General features: G+C 43.5%; 2 protein-coding genes across 10 annotated transcripts in view; both read left to right on the forward strand.

Moving 5' to 3' along the window:
* The window catches only part of WHRN (whirlin), a 57033-nt gene extending 49105 nt beyond the window's left edge, over positions 1–7928 (forward strand). For 2 of the 4 annotated variants that reach the window (XM_087914483.1, XM_087914485.1), the window contains 5 exons: positions 486–551; positions 1640–2168; positions 4095–4306; positions 5516–5638; positions 6600–7928. In XM_087914483.1, coding sequence (XP_087770609.1) covers positions 486–551; positions 1640–2168; positions 4095–4306; positions 5516–5638; positions 6600–6782 — 1113 coding nt within the window. In that variant the 3' untranslated portion in view covers positions 6783–7928. The remainder of the gene's footprint in view (positions 1–485; positions 552–1639; positions 2169–4094; positions 4307–5515; positions 5639–6599) is intronic. The other 2 variants (XM_087914484.1, XM_087914486.1) reach the window with 2 other exon arrangements.
* Positions 7929–9004: 1076 nt separating this feature from the next.
* The window catches only part of AKNA (AT-hook transcription factor), a 38350-nt gene continuing 27596 nt past the window's right edge, over positions 9005–19758 (forward strand). For 2 of the 6 annotated variants that reach the window (XM_026712381.2, XM_087914661.1), the window contains exon 1: positions 9005–9130. The gene's annotated coding sequence lies outside the window, so the exon portion shown is untranslated. Of the gene's footprint in view, positions 9131–9710; positions 9858–19758 lie in introns of all 6 variants that reach the window. The other 4 variants (XM_087914656.1, XM_087914658.1, XM_087914657.1 and 1 more) reach the window with 4 other exon arrangements.

Genomic DNA, 19758 nt, shown 5'->3' on the forward strand with positions numbered 1-19758 from the left:
AGTAGATAGATAGATAGATAGATAGATAGATAGATAGATAGATAGATAGATAGATATTGGAGAGAGAGATGATAGATGGATAAATGATGGATGGATTGATGGATAGATAGATACTGTAGATCAATACTGGAGAGAGAGAGAGAGAATAGCTGGTGGTGTTTTGACTTTGTGTGACCTTTGTGTGCAGTTTTCCTGGTTCCTTAGATTTCCCAGTCTATCAAAAGTCACTATATTTAGCCTTAGAAGAGTGATGATATGGATCCTTCATTCAACCAGATGACAGTGTCTATTTCCAATGCCTACTGTTGCTGATAATCAGTCCAAATACAAGGCAGGGCCCAATTTCCAACGTTGGTTGCTCCTACTTTTATTAGAGATTGAGTGACCCTGAAATGACTGAATGGAGAAGAGCTTTGCATACTGAACGAATCTGGGGTTGGATCCCTCTGTAACACCACATTCCTTGTTCTTTCCCTGCTTGCCAGAATTCTTCCGATGGGGGGAGGAGTGAAAGCCAAAGCAGGATCAACGCCTTACCTGACATCTCCCTGGTAAGACTTGGTCATCTCAAGAGGTTCTCCTCCTGATTGCTCTCCAAGCTTTAATAGTTCTAAGTGGTGTTGGTCTATGAAATCGTTGTCTTTCTTTCTTCACATGAGCACCCATCATCCATCCTATCATTTTGTTCTGCTCAAAGAAGTGGAGGTAAAGGGGTGGTAGGGAACAGAGTAGAGGACCTTCTGATACATCCCATTTATGTCACCAGAGTCTCTCTGCAGCTCCTTATAGCAGCAGAATTACTTCCCAAGGAAGGCCAGCTTAGACTAGTGATGTCCCAGGTTTTATTCTGGTATCCTATTGAGACATGGATTCTTTAACTGATAGAATATTTGTAGCTCGGGGTGGACCTGTGGAGTCATTGGTGCTCTCTGAGCTTGGTGGTTTTCTTCCAGATGCTTCATGACCCAACTAGGGAACATCACCAGCGCTAGAAGGTAATGGGTAAAGAGGAGGAAGAGGAAGAAGTGGAGGAGGAGGATTGTGGGGTCCTCAGTGCTCTCTGAGCTTGGTGGTTTTCTTTAGATCTTTCATGACCCAACTAGGTTACATCATCAGTGCTAAAAGGTAATGGGTAGAGGGTAGAAGGAGGAGGACTGTGGGGTCCTTGGTGCTCTCTGAGCCTGGTGGTTTTCTTGCAGATCTTTTATTACCCGACTAGGTTACATCATCAGTGCTAGAAGGTCACTACTAGGAGGCCGAGTCCTCCGTGGAGTTGGAGGAGGAGAAGGAGGAGGAGCTTGGTGGTTTTCTTGTAGACATTTCATTGCCACACTAAGTAACATCATCAGTGCTAGGGATTCCTCATGCTACGTCTTTAAGCAGTGCCTAAATTCACCGTCGGTCACTTGTTAGCTGGAGCTTAAATATGTAGCACAGTTGTACGACCTTCTGAGTAGTCCATCTGAGTAGTTCGTATTCAATAGAATCCATGCTTGTTTCTGGCTGGGACCTTCCGTCCGTTGGAATATCCACCCCTGACATCTCCCTCAGAATGGAAGGAGGGCCCTCAGCCTGAAACAAGCTGGCCTTGCCTCCCCTGTTCTTGTGGCCACGTCTGAATGTTCTCTCCTCTGTTTAGGATGATGTCTCCTCTTTCTACGAAGAACTTCCAGCTTTTAGGGCCTCATCTCCGGCTCCTTCCTCTCAGTCACGGCCAGATCCTTCAGACCAAGTGCACAAACCCAGTTTGGGGTCGTCTGAATCTTCCCAGTCGGGGCTGTTCTTCATGGCCCCTCAAGGCCTCTCCGAGAAGGACACCCACAGCCTCGCCTCCAACTCCACGGAGGACTCGGCCTCCAGCTCCATCTACGCGTCCATCTCTCCAGCGACTCGTGTTTCGAGGAAGCCCCTGGAGGCCCGGCTGTTGACAGTCCACCAGCACCCCATGCTACCTTTCCCTCGGATCCAGTCACCCACCCGGTTGAAACAGCCTTCCCCGGAGGCTGCTGGCACAGCCCCAAGCTCCCCTACCCGCCCAGCGGCTTCCCCTCCCAGAGAGAAGCGGGGTTTTGAAGTGGGGAACACGCAGCACTTTATCATGGTTGAAGTTCATCGGCCGAATAGCGAACCGGATGTGAATGAAGTCAAGCCATTGCCTCATGCTAGAGGTGACCACTTCGTTTCTTTGAAGTGCTTCTTTCTCTCATCTCCTTCCTTCTTTCCGATTCTTTCTTTCTTCCCTCTTTTTGTTTCTGCGTTCCTTTCTGTCTCCTTTCCTTCCTTCCTTCCTTCCTTCCTTCCCTTTCTTTCTACCTTCCTTCCTGTCTCCCTCCCTCCCTTCCTTCCTCCCTTCTTTCCTTCCCTCTTTTTTCTGCCTTCCTTACTTTCTGACCCACCCACCTTTTTTCTCCTTTTTCTTCCTTCCTTGCCTCTTTCTTTCTGCCTTCCTTCCTCTCTTTTCCTTCCTCTTCCCTTTCTTTCTTCCTTTCTTTCTTTCTTTCTTTCTTTCTGCCTTCCTTACTTCCTGATCCACCCACCCAACCCCTTCCTTCCTTCCTTCCTTCCTTCCTTCCTTCCTTCCTTTTTCTTTCTTTCTTTCTTTCTTTCTTTCTTTCTTTCTTTCTTTCTTTCTTTCTTTCTTTCTTTCTTTCTTTCTTTCTTCTCCTCCTCCTCTCCTCCTCCTCCTTCTCCTTCTTCTCTCTCTCTCTGTGTCTCTCTCTTATCTAACATGGATAGTGCACAATCTGTGAAGTGGGAGGGAGCAGGCAAGAACTTTCTCTTGATAATATATTCAGTGACAAGAGAAGTGAGCTGACCCCTGGGCTTCGTTCTGCTCATATAACAGCCAGTGCAGCTGCTGTATATTTTTTTTATCCAAATATTCATGCGTAGCTGTTGCATGCAAATTTATTTATTTATGCACCCCAGTCAGCCAGGCTACCTTCTTCCTGTAATGAACACATCATCCATCCCTTATTCGGTAGCTTGCAAAAAATGAATATAAAGCGGGCCCCAATCAACAAACCATTTTAAAAGATAAAAGCCAACCAGACAACATTTTCCTCTGTGCTGCATTTAAAACTCTGCCTCAAGCATCCACAGAATCTGTCCTTATTGTTCCATGTTACAATTCATCCGAGGCTGCATTAACAGAGGGAGGGAATCAAGATCACGCGAAGTGTTAATAATACCACTTTATAAGGACTTAGTAAGACCAAACTTGGAATACTGCATCCTGTTTTGGTCGCCACGATGTAAAAAAAAGATGTTGAGACTCTGGAATGAGTACAGAAAGATGCAACAAAGATGCTTAAGGGTCTGGTGGAAAAAACATACAAAGAATGGTTGCAGGAATTGGATATGTCTAGTTTAATGAAGAGAAGGACTAGGAGTGACATGATAGCGGTGCTCCAATATTTGAGGGGCTGCCCCAAAGAAGAGGGAGTCAAGCTATTCTCCAAAGCACCTGAAGGCAGGACAAGAAGCAACAGATGGAAACTAACTAAGGAGAAAAGCAACCTTGAACTAAGGAGAAATTTCCTGACAGTCAGAACAATAAACCAGTGGAAATCCTTGCCTCCAGAAGTTGTGGTTGCTCCGACATTCATTTTTTAAGAAGAGATTGAACAAAAAGTTTGCAGAGATTCTCAAGTCCTTCGGGCCCTGGTTGTCCCAAAGGTGCTTTTTGCAAGAGGCAACTGGACATTTCCCTTGAAGACATTTCGCTTCTCATCCAAGAAGCTTCTTCGGCTCCACTATCCTTCTCTTGGGTGAGAAGCAAAACATCTTCGAAGAACAAACAGAAATAAGAAAGTCCAGTTGGCTCCCGGGAAAAAAAAAGCACCTTTGGGACAAGAGATTGGACAGCCATTTGTGTGAAATGGTATAGGGTTTCCTGTTTGTACAGGGGGTTGGACTAGAAGACCTCCAAGGTCCCTTCCAATTAATAGTCCCAGATCAATTAACCAGTGGGACGGCTTCCCTCCAGAAATTGTGGCTTCTCCATCACGGGAGGCTTGTAAGAGTCCAACTCTGTCCTTCTGTTCTCAGCACTCTCCCTTTTTCTCTCTCCGCTCTGCTGCTTCCTTTAACAGCTTGTCTCTCACCGTTTCCCATCCCAGCCTCCACGCTCTCCCAGCTCTCGGCCAGCGGGCAGACGCTGAGCGAAGACAGCGGCGTCGATCTGGGGGAAGCGGAGCTGAGCACCAGCAGGGAGAGGACTCAGCGGCTGCAGGGCCTGCCTCCGGCACAAACACCCCAGGGAGTCCCCCGAGCGGGCAGAGCGGTAGAGGCAGGACCCAAACCGGTGAGGCGTCCCTCGGGCACGGGCACCAGCAACAGGCAAAGGGAGGTGGGGGTGTATCCTGGAGCCCGGCCCAGTTCCTGGGCCCCCAATATTAGAGAGGAGTGGAATAGAATAGAACGGAACATGGAATAGAATAAAATATAATATGGAATGTGAACGGAATGGAATAGATTAAGGAATAGGATAGGATAGAATAGAATAGAATAGAATAGAATAGAATAGAATAGAATAGAATAGAATAGAATAGAATAGAATAGAATAGAATAGAATATGGAATGTGAACGGAATGGAATAGATTAAGGAATAGAATAGAATAGAATAGAATAGAATAGAATAGAATAGAATAGAATAGAATATGGAATAGAATAAAATATAATATGGAATGTGAATGGAATGGAATGGAATAGAATAGATTAAGGAATAGAATAGAATAGAATAGAATGGAATGGAATGGAATGGAATAGATTAAGGAATAGGATAGGATAGGACAGGACAGGACAGGACAGAATATAAAATGCAATGCCACGCAATGGAATGCAATGGAATGCAATAGAGTAGAGTAGAGTAGAGTAGAGTAGAGTAGAGTAGAGTAGAGTAGAGTAGAGTAGAGTAGAGTAGAGTAGTGTTTACTTTTAGCTTTTGCCTTAGGTTTTCTGCCCGAGGCAAAATTAGAACTCAGGACCTCTCCGTTTCTAGTCTGGTGCTTTAAGCACGACTCCCTCTTAGGCAAGGAGAATGGGATGCAAACTCAAGATGAAACGTATCCTCATGATTTATAGAAAACAAATGCCACTCTCCAGTGAATTATACATTTTAATAGAGTAACTGTACTGGATTCGTACGCTTATTAAAAACAGCCTGGATTTTGGCAGAAATTAAAAGGCCACGTTCCTCCACGAGAGGGCAGCATTGCCTTTTAAAATTAGGGTGGCCCCCAAAAGGAGAAGGAAAAATTGCAACAACACACACACACACACACACAGAGACACACACAGACACACATACATACGGTATCCTCTGTAGACCGCTTAATATTTTGCAGCGCTGGTTTAATTTGCACTCAAAAAAGGACTTCTCCAGGAAAGGTGAGCCGGCGAGATTCAGGATTTTAGTCAAAGTTTTGGAGACGTGTCTTTTGCGTCCATCATTCTTGTCGCCAACTCCACTGGTTCCTCCACTGAGGTTCTTCTCCTCTCCACCTTTCTACAGCCAGGCCTCCGGGAGCCAACTTCTCATCTAGTCCGGGTGTTGAAGAGCGCCCCGACCTTGGGCATAGCCATCGAAGGGGGTGCGAACACGCGACAGCCCCTGCCCAGGATCGTCACGATCCAGGTATGAATTCAGGGGTTCCTCAAGGAAGTGGGGTTCTCTAGAACGCGGGAAGGACATCCAAGGAAAGTTCTCTTTAGGTTAGGAAAAGGCTGGAGACATTTTCTCCATGGCTTTGCTCTTAGACTGACCTTGAAGAGCCAGAGAACGGACCTCTTCCCTCAACTCCAGCAAAACCATTTAATTGTTTGTTTTTTCCTTTCTTTCTTCCTGCCTTCTTGTCTTCCTGCCTGCCTTCTTTCTATCACTCGGTCTTGCCTTTCTTTTTCTCCTTTTTTTTCTCTCTCTCCCTTTCCTTCTTTCCTTTCTTCATTCCTTCCCTCCCTCCTTCCTTCCTTTTCTTTCTTTATTTTTCCTTTCTTTCTTTCTCTCCTTTCTTCCAAACTTCCTTCCTAACTTTGTTTTTCTTTCTTTCCTTTCTTTTCCTATCCTTTCTTCTTTCTTGCTTTCTCTCTCTTTCCTTCCTTTCTTCCTTCTCTCCTTTTTCTTTCTCTTCATCTTTCCTTTCTTTCTTCCTACCTGCCTCCTTGTCTTCCTACCTGCCTTCTTTCTATCCCTTGGTCTTGCCTTTCTTTCACTCTTTCTTTTCCTTTCTCTCTCCCTCTTTCCTTCTTCCTTCCACCCTTTTTTTTCTTTCTTTCTCTTTCTCTTTCCTTTCTTTCTCTTTCTCCTTTCTTCCTAACTTCCTTCTTAACTTCTTTTTCTTTCTGTTTCTTTTCCTTTCCCTTCCTTTCCTTCCTTCCTTCCTTCCTTCCTTTCTTTCTTTCTTCTTTCTATCTTTCTTTTTCTTTCTTTCTCTTTTCTTCCTACTTCTCTCCCTTCATTCCTTTCACTTCTTTCCTTTTTCTTTCTCTCCATCTTTCTCTTCCTTCCTTCCTCCCTTTCTCTCTTTTTTCTTTCTTCCTTTCTCCTTTCTCCCTAACTTCCTTTCTTTTCTTTCTTGTCTTTTCTTTCCCTGCCACAGAAGGGCGGCTCCGCTCACAACTGCGGCCAGTTGAAGGTCGGCCAGGTGATCTTGGAAATCAACGGCACGACCCTCTGCGACAAGGAGCACAGGGAAGCCGCTCGCATCATCGCCGAGGCTTTCAAGGCGAAGGAGAAGGACTACATTGATTTCCTCGTCACAGAATTCAATGTTGCACTTTAGGGGGTCTGCGAGACCCCCGAAGCCAAAAGACCAAGAGATGGGGAGGAAAGAACGGGCTTGCGGGATGTCTGAGGCATCTCGTGGCGGGCACACCTGTTCACCCAGGTAGAGCCTACACAGGATTTCCCGCTGAGGAAACGTGGTGTTGGGTTGACCTCTCCTCAACATATTGTCTCTCTGCTAAGTGCCCCCACTTCTAAAGGCTCCCAAATAGACCTTGAGAAGCCTATTGTCCTTCTTCCCAGCGACCATCCTTGACGGAGAGGAGGGGGGGTGGTCAACCTATTTTCCAAAGCACCTGAAGGCCAGACAAGGAATAATGGATGGAAACTGATCAAGGAGAGATTCAACCTGGAAATAAGGAGGAATTTTCTGACAGTGAGGACAATCAACCCATGGAACAGAAGTTGCCTTCAGAAGTTGTGGGAGCTTCATCCCTGGAGGCTTTCAAAAACAGACTGGACTCCCATCTGTCAGAAATGGGGTAGGGTCTGCTTGGGGGGTGGGGGGTGGAATAGAAGACCTCCAAGGTCCCTTCCAGCTCTATTCCGGTTGATTGATTCAACCTGGAAATAAGGAGATTTTTCTGACAGTGAGGACAATCAACCGACGGAACCGAAGTGGCCTTCGGAAGTTGTGGGAGCTTCATCGCTGGAAGCTTTCAAGAAGAGATTGGACTGCCATCTGTCAGAAATGGTGTAGGGTCTCCTGCTTGGGGGAGGGGGGGGTGGCTGGACTAGATGACCTACAAGGTCCCTTCCCACTCTATTAATCTATAATCTGGTTCGTAAACCATCGGTTAGCTCACCTCTCCCTGCTCCTTCGCCTCCGTGTTCGAATAACCTGGCAAGACAGCTGTCTGAAAACGTCCCTTGCTTTACTCTCGTAGCTCTTTCTATTTTCTTCCCCTTCTTGTATCTTATGGGAACATCTAACGAACACGGCAGGTCCCAGAAATTTGGGCAGGAAAAGATCTGGGCACCGTCAGAGGGAAGTAGAACCATCTGTGGTTGTGATTGACGCCTCTGCAGTCCTCTTGCCCGGATTCCGCTTTGTCGTCGGTCCCTAGCCAATAATGGGGGAACCCTTCCAGATTTCACTATATATGTACATAAAAGAGAGAGACTGTGGTTTAATTTTTCAATAAACCTGTTAGAAAAAAGATCCGTGGCTGTTATTTTGGTTACACCAGCTTTTCTTCCCCAAACTCCAACAACTTCAACCTCAGACTGTCTACTGTTGACCTCACCCTATTCCTAAGTGGACTGTAAGGGGTGTGCATAAGCGCACCAACGTGCCTACCTGTCCTAATGTCTCCCTTTTTATTCGTACCCATTTCAGGTTCCTAATTATGTCTGTTATCCAAAACATGCTTGACGAAACAAATAAACAAATATAAAAGAGAGGTTGAGACTCTGGAAAGAGTGCAGAGAAGAGCAACAAAGATGATTAGGGGACTGGAGGCTTAAACAGACGATGAACGGTTGCAGGAACTGGGAATGTCTAGTCTAATGAAAAGAAGGACTAGCGGGGGACACGATAGCAGCCTTCCAATATTTGAGGGGCTCCCACAAAGACAAGGGGGTCAAACTATTTTTCAAAGCCCCCAAAGGCAAGAAACAACAGATGGAAACTAACCAAGGAGGGAAGCAACTTAGAACTAACGAAAAAATTCTTAACGGTTAGAGCAATTAACTTGTGGAACGACTTGCCTGCAGAATTGCGTGTATTCTTTCTTTCTCTCCATCTTTATCTTTGCTTTCTTTCTCTTTCTCCTTTCTTCCTAACTTCCTTCTTAACTTCCTTTTTCTTTCTTTCTTTTCCTTTCCTTTCCCTTTCTTTCTCTCTCTTTTCTTCCTTCTTTCCTTCCCTTTCTCTCCTTTCTCTCCTTCCTTTCTTTCTCTTTCTCCTTTTTCCCTAACTTTCTTTCCCTTTCTCTCCTTTCTTCCTTTCTCTCTCTTTTCTTCCTTTCTTCCCTCCCTTTTCCCTGCAGGCAACTATAACTCCCCCCTCCCTCCTTCCTCCCCTTTGGACCCAAAACTTACGGAAAGGCTGGCTTCTACCTCCCATTCAAGAATCTTCTTATGTTAATGACCCCCGCCTCTGCCCGCCTCCCTCAAGCTGCCATTGGGGGAAGAGCCTTGTCATCTGCAGCTCTCTGCCCATCTGGCTCCTCCTTCCCTCCCTCCCTCCTTCCCCCCTCCTCCTCCAGATGCGTTTCGACACTGGCCGCCGCCAATTCACAACTCCAGGAAACGATCCGCCCTGTTGCAAAAACTTCGCAGGCTGCAAAGTCGAGGAGAAAGTTGGCTCCAAGGAGCCAAGAGAGGCCAACCATCGCTGGCCAAGTAAATATTGGGGCTTGAGGGCTGGGGGCTCCCTGTATAGTCTCTTCTGCCGTTCTTCTTTGGTTGCTTTGGGGAGGTTGGCGGGTTTGCAGAAAGATCCGGGCGGGGTGGGCATTGCAATTGTGGAGTTTTTTGAGGGGGTTGGGGGCATGTTTTTAAAACAAGGGACTGGAGACCACCCTTGCATCCTCTTTTCTTCCTGGTTTGTGCGCTCTTTCTGGAACTGCATCCTTGGAAAGGTTGTTCTTAATGTGGCTCGGAACCAGATTTTTTTTGGGAGGGGGGGAAGAAAGGAGTGGAAACGTGGCTCTGTTTAGTCACTTAGTTGGGACGCTCTTTCCCCACCCACCCCGTTTTATTTGGGCACCCCCGCGAAACGAAGCGCCCTCTTTATCCAACCCCTTCGCTCTCTCATCCTTCTTCCTTACGCGCCCCGCGCCTTTTCAGGTCTGGGTAGCAACGATGGCGCGAGATGAGAGATGCCCTAAACGCTGAAGAAAGAATCGCGCTGCCTTCATGAGGGCCAGGAACGTGCTTTTTTTTTTTTTGCCTAGTAGTGTGTGTGTGTGTGTTTGCCCAGGCTGGATTTGAACCTCCTGTTGCTCTGGTTACCTTGAAGGAGGCAGGAAAGCCAAAGCGCCTTGCGGAGAAGTTCTTGTTGGTTTCGGCTCTGCTAAGCAACGGCTGGGAACGCTCAGGCCCCTGGTGAGCTGATCCGCCTATGTATGTAAGAGATTTTTTTAAGATTAAACCCACCCACCCTTTCTTTATCAAAGAGGAAGGGTCTTTTATTTCAAGGCTTGTCATAGATTATAGGTTAATAGAGTTGGAAGGGACTTGTAGGTCATCAAGTCCAACACCCACCCACCCCCCAAGGCATTCTGGTCACGTTTATTAGTTATGTTCATCTTAAAGAGAGAACCAACTTAGAAAGAGAGATTTTCTGACAGAACAATGGGATAAACTTTGCCTCCTTAGAGTTGTGGGTGGAGGTTTTCACTGAACAAGAAACAATCATTTGACCGGGAGGATAATGTATAAGGCTCCTTATGAGTCTATATGTAGTCCATGAGCAGGACAAGAAGCAATGGAACTAATCAAGCAGAGAAGCAACCTAGAACGAAGAGAAATTTCCTGACAGTTAGAACAATTAATCAGTGGAATGACTTGTGGGTGCTTCTATCACTGGAGGTTTTTAAGAAGAGACCGGACAGGCACTTGTCTGAAACGGGGTATAAGGTCTCCTGCTCGAGCAGGGGGTTGGACTAGAAGACCTCCAAGGTCCCTTTTAGTTGTGTTATTGCTATGATTTGCCTGTGCTGGAATGGGTTCCTCTTAACCTTAGTTTTCTGTGGCTTCCTGGGTTGTGCAAACTCCATAGCTCATCGCCTGACGGAAGCCTGCAAAATGGTTGGATTTAGTAACTAGCTAAAGAGTAGCAAAAGAGGAAATGTAGAATCGTAGAACTGGAAGGATCCTGAGAGGTTTTCAACCATCAGGGTTGATTTCCTTGAGGATTGACTGAGTCTTCATCACAATTCAATAGGATCAATTCTTTGGCACTCAACTTTCCTTACAGAATAGAACAGAATGGAATGGAATGAAATGGAATTCTTTATTGGCCAAGTGTGATTGGACACACAAGGAATTTGTCTTGGTGCAAATGCTCTCCGTGTCCATAAAAGAAAAGAGACATTCATCAAGAGTCAAGAATCATCAGGTACGACACTTAAAGATAATCATAAGATACAACAAGCAATCAAATCATACTAGGAAACAGTCTTTATATTAAGGATACAAGCAACAAAGGAGTGATGAGAAGATTAATAGTAATAGTAGTGCAGACTTTGTAATAGTTGAACAGTGTTGAGGGAATTATTTGTTTAGCAGAGTGATGGCGTTTGGGGGAAAACTATCCTTGTTGCCTAGTTGTTCTGGTGTGCAGGGCTCTATAGCGTTGTTTTGAGGGAAGGAGTTGAAATAGTTTGTTGTCCGGGATGTGAGGGGTCTGTAAATATTTTCACAGCCCTCTTTTTGATTCGTGCAGCATACAGGTGGCTCAATGGAAGGCAGGTTGGTAGTAATTCTGGTTTTTTATGGTCCAACTCTCCTAGCCATACAGTGCTGGGGTTAGGACCTCACTTTTGGGGGTCAGTTTCTTGGATTCACCAAGGCACCAAGCCTAAGGAAGAAAGAACTGCCTGGGCTCTTCTGGAGGCCTTGGAGCAAATTCAAAGGGAGGCCAATTTTAGTAACCAAAATATAATAAAAAAATTAATACTTCCAAATGTGCAAAAGCTCTCTGGTTGTAGAAGCTTCGTTGCTCCACTTACATACCTATTTTGGAGATTAGGAAAAAACAACAACATTCTTTTAAATCTTGAGCCAAGCTCATGCTGCCTGGGGTGGATTGTGTATCTTTGGGCACTTATGAAGATTAACCAGGTTTTGTTCAAGGGAACAGTGGAGCCTCTTGCTTATCCTAGGGCTCTACCAGATGGCTTGCTTGTGGACCATGTTCAAGAGAAAGAGAAGAATAAAACCCAGCAAAAATCCACACGAAACTCTCCCTGCGGCACCTAATCAAAAATAATACAGTTATGCAAACAATTTAGTAGAAGAAAACAGTACAGGGAAAGGATAAGATCTGTACTTTTAACAGCTTTCTAACTGTTAGACTTTTGTACAGCTTCAACATGGTAGCCCTAATTTCTTTCTCTGTTGCTGAGAGCTTCTGTATCGGAGACAAATTCCGCGTGTGTCCAATCACACTCAGCCAATTAAAGATACCTATTTTATTTATCCCTGCCTTTATGTCCAGTTTCTGTTGCCTTATCCCTGAAATTTGAAAGGTGTGAGCTTTAGAACAGAAGCCTATCCACTCTCGCGTGAGAGACAGCTAGTTTTTCTTCTCGCTTTCGAGTTTTGACAAACTCTTTTTTTGTTCCCAAGAAGCTTCTTCAAGTCAAGGGGTCTGCAAACCAGAGCTGTCTGGCAGCCTAGCTAGGTGGGTGGGGAAGGGAATCCCTTGGCTACATATGGAATCATTTTCCTTTGTTTGAAGCATCATTTTAAGTTGTTAGATGAATTATGGCTTGGCGTTCAGCAAAAGCCAAAAGGTTTTTTTTTATCAGGCAGAGTTCATGCACATGTCTGGATTATAAAAAATTTTCAGCTAGCCATAAAAGCCACTTTTATTTTATTTTTTTGAAAATAATTTTTATTACAGTTTTCAAAAATACAAATCTCACTTATGTTTGTAGCAACGGTTTGGCATCGACAAATACATTATTATATACATACCTACATTGATACTCCTTTAAGGTCTCTTACTTTATTTACTATAATCCTTCTTTCTAATCTTTATATCTGTTTTTTTAAACACTCATACCACTTATCCCATATTAGATAATATTTGGAATCCTCCTCGTCTTTCATTTCCAATGTGAGCTTATCCATTTCGGCGCATTCCAATATTTTTTTCTATAACTGAATCTTCTGAAGGGATATTAGCTCCTTTCCGTAATTTTGCAAAGGTTTTCCTGACTAAGGCAGGACTAGAACTCACAATCTCCTGATGATTGGCTCAAAATCACCCAGTTGGCTTTCATGCATAAGGCAGGACTAGAACTCACTATCTTCTGGGGATTGGACCAAACTCATTCAACTGGCCTTTATGCAAAAAGCAGGACTAGAACTCCTGATGAGAGGCCCAAAGTTACCCAGTTAGCTTTACCTGGCTAGGATGGGACTTGAACTAATAGCTTCTCACTTTCTAGCCAGGTGCTTTAACCACTAGACCAAACTGGCATTTGCAGCTTGGGGCGGTGGGGAGGGGAATCTGCAAAAAAGAGTTGAAATCCAGAAAGAGAAGGGAGGCAAGGATCCCCCTGGTTATTCACAGCAACAAAATATATACTGAGGGCTTTCTAGCAGTAAAATAATATTTTATATCCAAGTGACTTTCTAGGTTACAGATTCTGGCGGCCGGTGACTTATTACCAATAAATACATTTTTTTTAAAAAAAAGATTTTATTTTGGCTCGTGCTTCCCTAACTCTCTCTGTGATTCCTTTTTTAAAAAATAAAAAAAAACTTATTTTGCAATGGTGTATGTATAGGAGGAGGGAGGTGACATTTTGCAATTAAGGAATACAAACCAAGCACCATTAAATTTTCTTGGCCTGTTTGGTGTCTCTTTGACCTTGTAATTGTCCGTTAATCTTACAAAAGTCATCTGTGACCTTGGAGAAATCAGATTTTTCTCCCTTCTGCCCCATCCTTCACATTTGGCTGGCTAACTAAAGTAGGGGGATCTAAGAGACATGCCGGAGGCTTTTTGTAAGCTTTCCAGACAGATGTTTGTGTAATTACAGAGGAGGGTAGATGCTTGCAAATTAGGCAGAGGGGGAAATGAGTGCCTCTAATGGACAGTTAGTTGCAGGGGGGTGAAGCAGATGGATATTAATTAGGTTAGCAGTGACAAGACCTGTCTTATTACTGGTGTGGGCTTCAGTCAACTCTCTTTGTCTTGTTTGATAAGCCAGGAGGAAGCGAGACTAGTGTTTTTAGTCCTCAAGCTTGTGTCGTAACACTCAACTGGCAGTCTTCACTTTAAAAATGACAACATGGTTTTGAACAATAGGAATAGAGAACATTGTTGCTTTACTGGATGAGACCCAACAGCTGTCCAGCTTTGGATTCTCATGGGGATGGAAGGCAGCTGTCCAGAATTTCAGGGGGATCTTTTTCAGAGCCTCATTTAGAGAAGAATTGAATATGTGACTTATTTAGCCAATCGTACTAGGTATTCTGTCCTGAACTGCAATGTTTTGCATTTAATCAGTGTCGCTCTAATTAAATTGTCTTTTTTTTTTCTTGGTGGTCCCCTCTTGCCTTTTTAAGAGTCTTCGAAATGCCTCTCCTTAGAGTTTAGGGTCAAAGGCTCCAAAATCCATCAATCATAGATGTGTAGGGGAAAAAAAAACAGGCAGAGCTGGGGGGTGGGGGGTGGAGTTAAGCAAGTCATCAGCCTAGAGTCTTTACATTGCTACAAACAATCCAAGTCGAACCCCTTTCTGAATTCCATTGACCCTTATCAGGCACCAATTTAATGTTGAACTTTAGTTGGCCAGATTCTTGTGAATCAATGAATCGATCTTCAATGCTGCAACCTAACCGGTGGTCCTCATTCTTTGTGCCCTGACGGAATGGGACAACTTGCTGCAGCCAACTCGCCTTGGCCAATTCTCTGCATGGCAATTTAACAGTTCAATTTAATTATTTAAAATAAATAAATAAAAATATTTACATGTTTGTCATTCACATTACATTCCGTCTCTCCTTTTGCATCCTTTCTTTGAGGAGTCTATGCCACCATTTCTTTGATATTAATGTAACTCTTGTCCTGCAGCTAGTTATCCCATGATAAGTTGGCCATTGCAAGTTGTCTCGTGGTGAGTTGGCCACCGTGAGTGGGCTGTGGTGAATTGTCATAGACCCGTGCCCGATCGGATGGACCCAAGCAAGGTTTTAGAATAACTGATAAATAGCTTTTTAACTGCTCTTTGGGGCGGGTGGGAATTGTAGTCCAATGATAGACCGATGGGTTGGGAAGGAGAAGAAGGTGGACTTTCCCATCGGAGGTTTCAAAGAGTGTCCTGGAAGGTTGAAGAACCTGACGGAATGACCTTCCTTTTGGAAAGATGAACTACCTTTCTGAAATAATCCTGAAAATATTGCTGCATGGTATAATTTCCAGTGCCTTTCTTGTTTCCAAAACATGTTTTGGACCAATTAAGCTCGGTTCAAAAGTCGCAGAGGAGATTTAATCTGATTTTGAATCCCTGGTTGAGATGATGATGATGATCAGAATGAAAAAAAAAATAGATGATAGACTTTGATAGCTAAGTAGATAGCTAAGTAGATAGCTAAGTGGTCCTTGTATCTTCTCTCTGGAAGCTCTGGAGAATTATTTAAGGGCTTAATATCTGGAAGAAACCCCCAACTTCAAAATCTCTACAGCCAGAGTTTCGTGAGCCTGAGTATTCCAGGGTGACTATAACACGGTGTTCACTTCTGGTGCTCAAAGCAACTTTGAAACCAACGTTGCTGAGCTGCTAAGAGATTTTTTGCACCAAAGAATTGTCCTCTGCACAGCTGCTGCTTCAGGTTTCTTTTGCGGCTTGCAAGAAATTCTTGAGCTTTGCTATTTTGCTGATGTGTTTCTCACTCCTCTGTGGTTAGGCCTCGTTTTCTTCCCCCGTGGCCTATTTCTCCATCAGTCTTTGGCAATTCTGCTTTTAGTTTGGCGACAGATGTTTTTTCTTTTTCTTTTTGAGCTTCCTCTTCACACTTCGGGTCTGTCTTTTCAGGCTGCAGGTGTGTCTCGGATCATCTTGAGTCCAACTTCCTGTGTTTTATTTCTGTGACCTGGCTTAGAGCAGAATTAACTGGGTGCAAAAGATTTCTGGTAATTGACAGGCTTATTTTTCCATTTTAAAGAGTTTGTGGTTTTCTACCTCAATTGCAGGTTGTTTTAGATTCTTCCATTGAGTAAGATTTTATCACACAACTGTCTCTCTCTCTCTCTCTCTCTTTCTCTCTCTTCTCTCTTCTCTCTCTCTCTCTCTCTCTCTCTATATATATATATATATGTTTCTCTCTTTCTCTCCTCTCTGTGTTTGTATCTCTCTCTTTGTCTCTCTCTCTCTTACTCTCTCTGTCTCTCCTCTGTCTCTGTCTCTCTTTCTCTCTGTTTATCTGTCTCTCTCTCTCTCTCTTTCTCTCTGTCTCTCTGTCTGTCTCTCTCTCTCAACCTCCCTCCCTCTCTCCCCAACTGTCTTAGTGATATTTCTATCACTTACCCTTCCTGTTTGCGTTTCCCGCCATTATATGCAATCAAGTAAACCTACATCAGATAATGCTGGTAGCTCTGTTCAAATCTTGATTAACCTTTGCAAGAGATGCTTTCAAAATGAATCAACCAGGGTCTCTAGGACCAAGCTCTTCACCCTTTTAAATCCTGCCTTGGGAAAGGATTAGATGATCTCTGCGAGTCCCATCCAGTCGTTGGATTAGGTTACCTTCAGAACTGGTGATCAGGGCAACCCTCTCCTCAAACAAAACATTGCGTGAGAAAAGCCTGAGCGAGGCAGGAGGCATCTGGTAAGACTTCAGTTTGGTATCTCAAGGTTTTGTCTCCATAGAGATGCTATCAGAGTCTAACAGGCTCAATGGCAGGTCCATTCTTTCTCTTTTAAAAAAAGCCACAACTTTTTAAGGCCTGGTGCCAAGTCCCCGAATTCTTCTACCAAACTGTAAGGTGTGGCAGTACGCTTAAACAAAAACTTAAATGGAGGCTTGCAAATCAAAGAAAGCAGACTTTATATTTGATCAAAGTTAAAGTTCTAGGTCAGAAATTCCTAGCACATCACAAGAGACATGGGAGGAAAATTGCACAAAATACAGAAAGATGTCCTGTCCTTTTTATACATGCAAAAGTCTTTGTTCTTAGTTCTCTAATTACCTTGCAAATCTCTAGTCATGTAATCTAACGAGTTGTAAAACACTAGTCATGTAATCTAATCAAGATTTACATCTTCCTGCAACAAGCAGATTCTATTGGCTGTGTTATCTTTTTTCCCATTGTCTGCCTAATTGATCATTTGAGGAGTACACTTCAAAGATATGGATTACTCTGGGAGGTTTAGGAGATGTTACATTTGCAGAGGACGCCATGAGATCTGTCAATCCCCGAAAACAGATGGATTCAGATTGATTTAGATGGGAGGACGTAGGCCTTAATAGGAGAAGGATGTAATTGATAGCAGGCATGTGTTTACAGTTGTTTTACAACAAGTGAATGGTTAAGGAAATCGTTTTTTACAACAGCAAGATAACAAATGCCCATAGGCTAACTTTCTACTTAATGCTATAATATATTCTACTACATTTCTTTATTTATTATTGCTATTCCCTTCAAAACCATAACATCGCAAGGAATTCAACTTCATAACAATTGCAACATTCTTTCTTCTTAAAAGAGAAAGGTGCTATGATAGATGTGTTTGCAATTTTTTAAAAAATAAGAATAGCAAAATTTGGCAGGGTCAAACCCAACTGCTGAATCAAAGGATCTTGGAACGGAGGATACAGCAGAAAGCAAGGAATTTTGGACACTTTCTGAGGGTGGAACCATAGTAAATATATATATATATGTATGTATGTATGTATGTATGTATGTTTGGCATCATCGCAGAAATTGTAATCAGAGCTGCTTGCAGATTCTGTAAGGCGGTTTGCAGAAATTTGGATCGCTTTGGCACATGGTTGTACATCTCTTTTGAAAACCTCCTAGTGATGAAGCACCATATATATATATTTTTTGTGGGGGGAGGATGCAAAGTCATCCCACTGTTTAATTGTTCTAACTGTCAGGAAATTTCTCCTTAGTTCTTTCTCAGCATTCACCTTGGAGATTTAGGCAGCCAAAATGATGAGCAAGATCACCTTTTCCGCAAAGGCTGCAAGACATTTGCAGCAGTAACAAGTCCTTGGAGGTACGCAGCTGCTTGCTAGAACGCCTGCACTTTTTAAAGCGTTTGTTAGAAACTTTAGAAATCGTTCTTGGCAAAGTTCTGGAAAGTGGCCTCATTCGAAATGAGCAGATAAAATAAGGAAAATCTTTTTTTTTTTTTTCCCCTTCTAAAAGTGAGAACGATTAACCAGTGGAACGACTTTGCCTTCAGAAGTTGTGGGTGCTCTGTCACTGGAGGCTTTTAAGAAGAGTCTGGAGAGCCATGTCTGAAATGATATAAGGTCTTCTGCTTGATCAAGGGGTCAGACTAGAAGACCTCCAAGGTCCCTTCCAACTCCGTTATTCTGTTCTTTTCTAAATCATAGACCTTTAGTGGCAAGTTGTTTGCTGCTTTTTTGTTGTTTTTGTGACATCAAAGGAGGATTTTTGGCGAAGTTCACTTCTACCGTCTTAACTTTTGGGAACTATCTTGAGTAGCCGCTGAAGGATTTGGGGAAATGGTTGTCATCCCTGTTTCTAAATCTTTCGCCATCGGGTAGCTTCTCTATTAAAAACCGAGTAGATCTGAGTGGCCCCGGGTGATGAACTATTTAAGTAAATTTCACAGCGTTCTGGTGAAAGTACTTTTGAGGAAGGGCAGGCGGAAAAAAAGAAAGCGTTTTGTACTTCTTCTAAAATGGGGTTCCACGTTTAAGCCACGGAGGCTACAAAGGAGGGTATATTTGGTAAGGGAAGAATTAAAAAAACCTTGCTGGATTTGTATGCTCAGGTTCCACACAGTTGTTTACTATGTCCTGGTGCTTTCAAATAAGGCTTTTCTAGAGCATTTCAAAGAGGCTGAATAGAGATGTTTTTTTAAAAAAAATTTATCCCCCTTTTATTATTTTCATAAATAACTCAAGATGGTGAACATATACAATACAATTTCCTCCTATTTTTCCCATGACAACAGCTCTTTAAGGTAGGTTGGGCTGACAGAGAATGACTGCCCCGAAGTCACCCAGCTGGCTTTCGTGCCTAAAGCAGGACTAGAACTCACCGTCTCCTGGTGATTGGCCCAAAGTCACCCAGCTGCTTTCATGGCTAAATCAGGATTTGAACTCGTGCGCCCCCACTTTCTACCCTGAGACCAAACGGACGCACGTTTGTATCCGCATTTATAAATCTGTGCCTCATTTGTATTGTATTCTAAAATAGAAGAGAGTTAGAAATATCTTCCATTCGTAACTCTCTTCTATGTTCCCTTATGTAATTTTGGTTGTTTTGGTCTTATGTCCACATAGGAGAGGAAAGAAGAATAGATGTTTTGTGGATTATTTCTCTGGAAGGGTCATTGCTGAGGAAAACAGCCCAGGGTCCCATTTTTATATGTTTCCAAAATCCATAAATCTTTCCTTGTTCTAAACCTCTTTGGAAAGCTGCCCTGATATGCTCAATCTCCAAAGTGAAATAATCTGCTGGTTTGTGTTGGTCAGTTGGGTTTATTTTCCACACTCGGGACTCTCATTCTGAATCTGGCTGCGGTCCCCTTAAGTGCCCAGTGAGCTCCAGTCAGTAATTCGAGGACTGTGCAGAAAGGTGGATTTTACTTGGATTTTATTTTAGTTTGAGGTTGCCTTGGTAATTCAACAAAATTCTTGGATACTGTGTGGAGGATACAGAAGGTTCTTTGCATCAGATTGGATCTGGTCCAGGCAGTGATCCAACATTTGACCAACAAGGTTAAGATAGGAGAGAGAGAGAGAGAGAGAGAGAGAGATGGAAGGAGAGAAGGAGAGAGAGATTGTGTGTGTGTGTAAGAGAGAGAAAGGGATTGTGTTTGTGTTTGTGTGTGAGAGAGATTGTGTGTGTGTTTGAGAGAGAGAGATTATGTGTCTGTGTGTGAGAGATAGATTGTGTGTTTGTCTGATGGACAGAGAGAGATTGTGTTGTGTGTGAGAGAGATTGTGTGTGTGTGAGGGGGGGATTGTGTTTGTGTGTGAGAGAGAGAGATTGTATGTGTGTGTGAGAGAGAGAGATTGTGGATGTGTGAGAGAAAGAGATTGTATTTGTATGTGAGAGAGAGGAAGATTATGTGTATGTGTGAAAG

This window comes from Pseudonaja textilis, chromosome 17 (genome assembly GCF_049901715.1).
Source record: "Pseudonaja textilis isolate UNSWEBS1 chromosome 17, rPseTex1.2, whole genome shotgun sequence".
Lineage (NCBI taxonomy): Eukaryota > Metazoa > Chordata > Lepidosauria > Squamata > Elapidae > Pseudonaja > Pseudonaja textilis.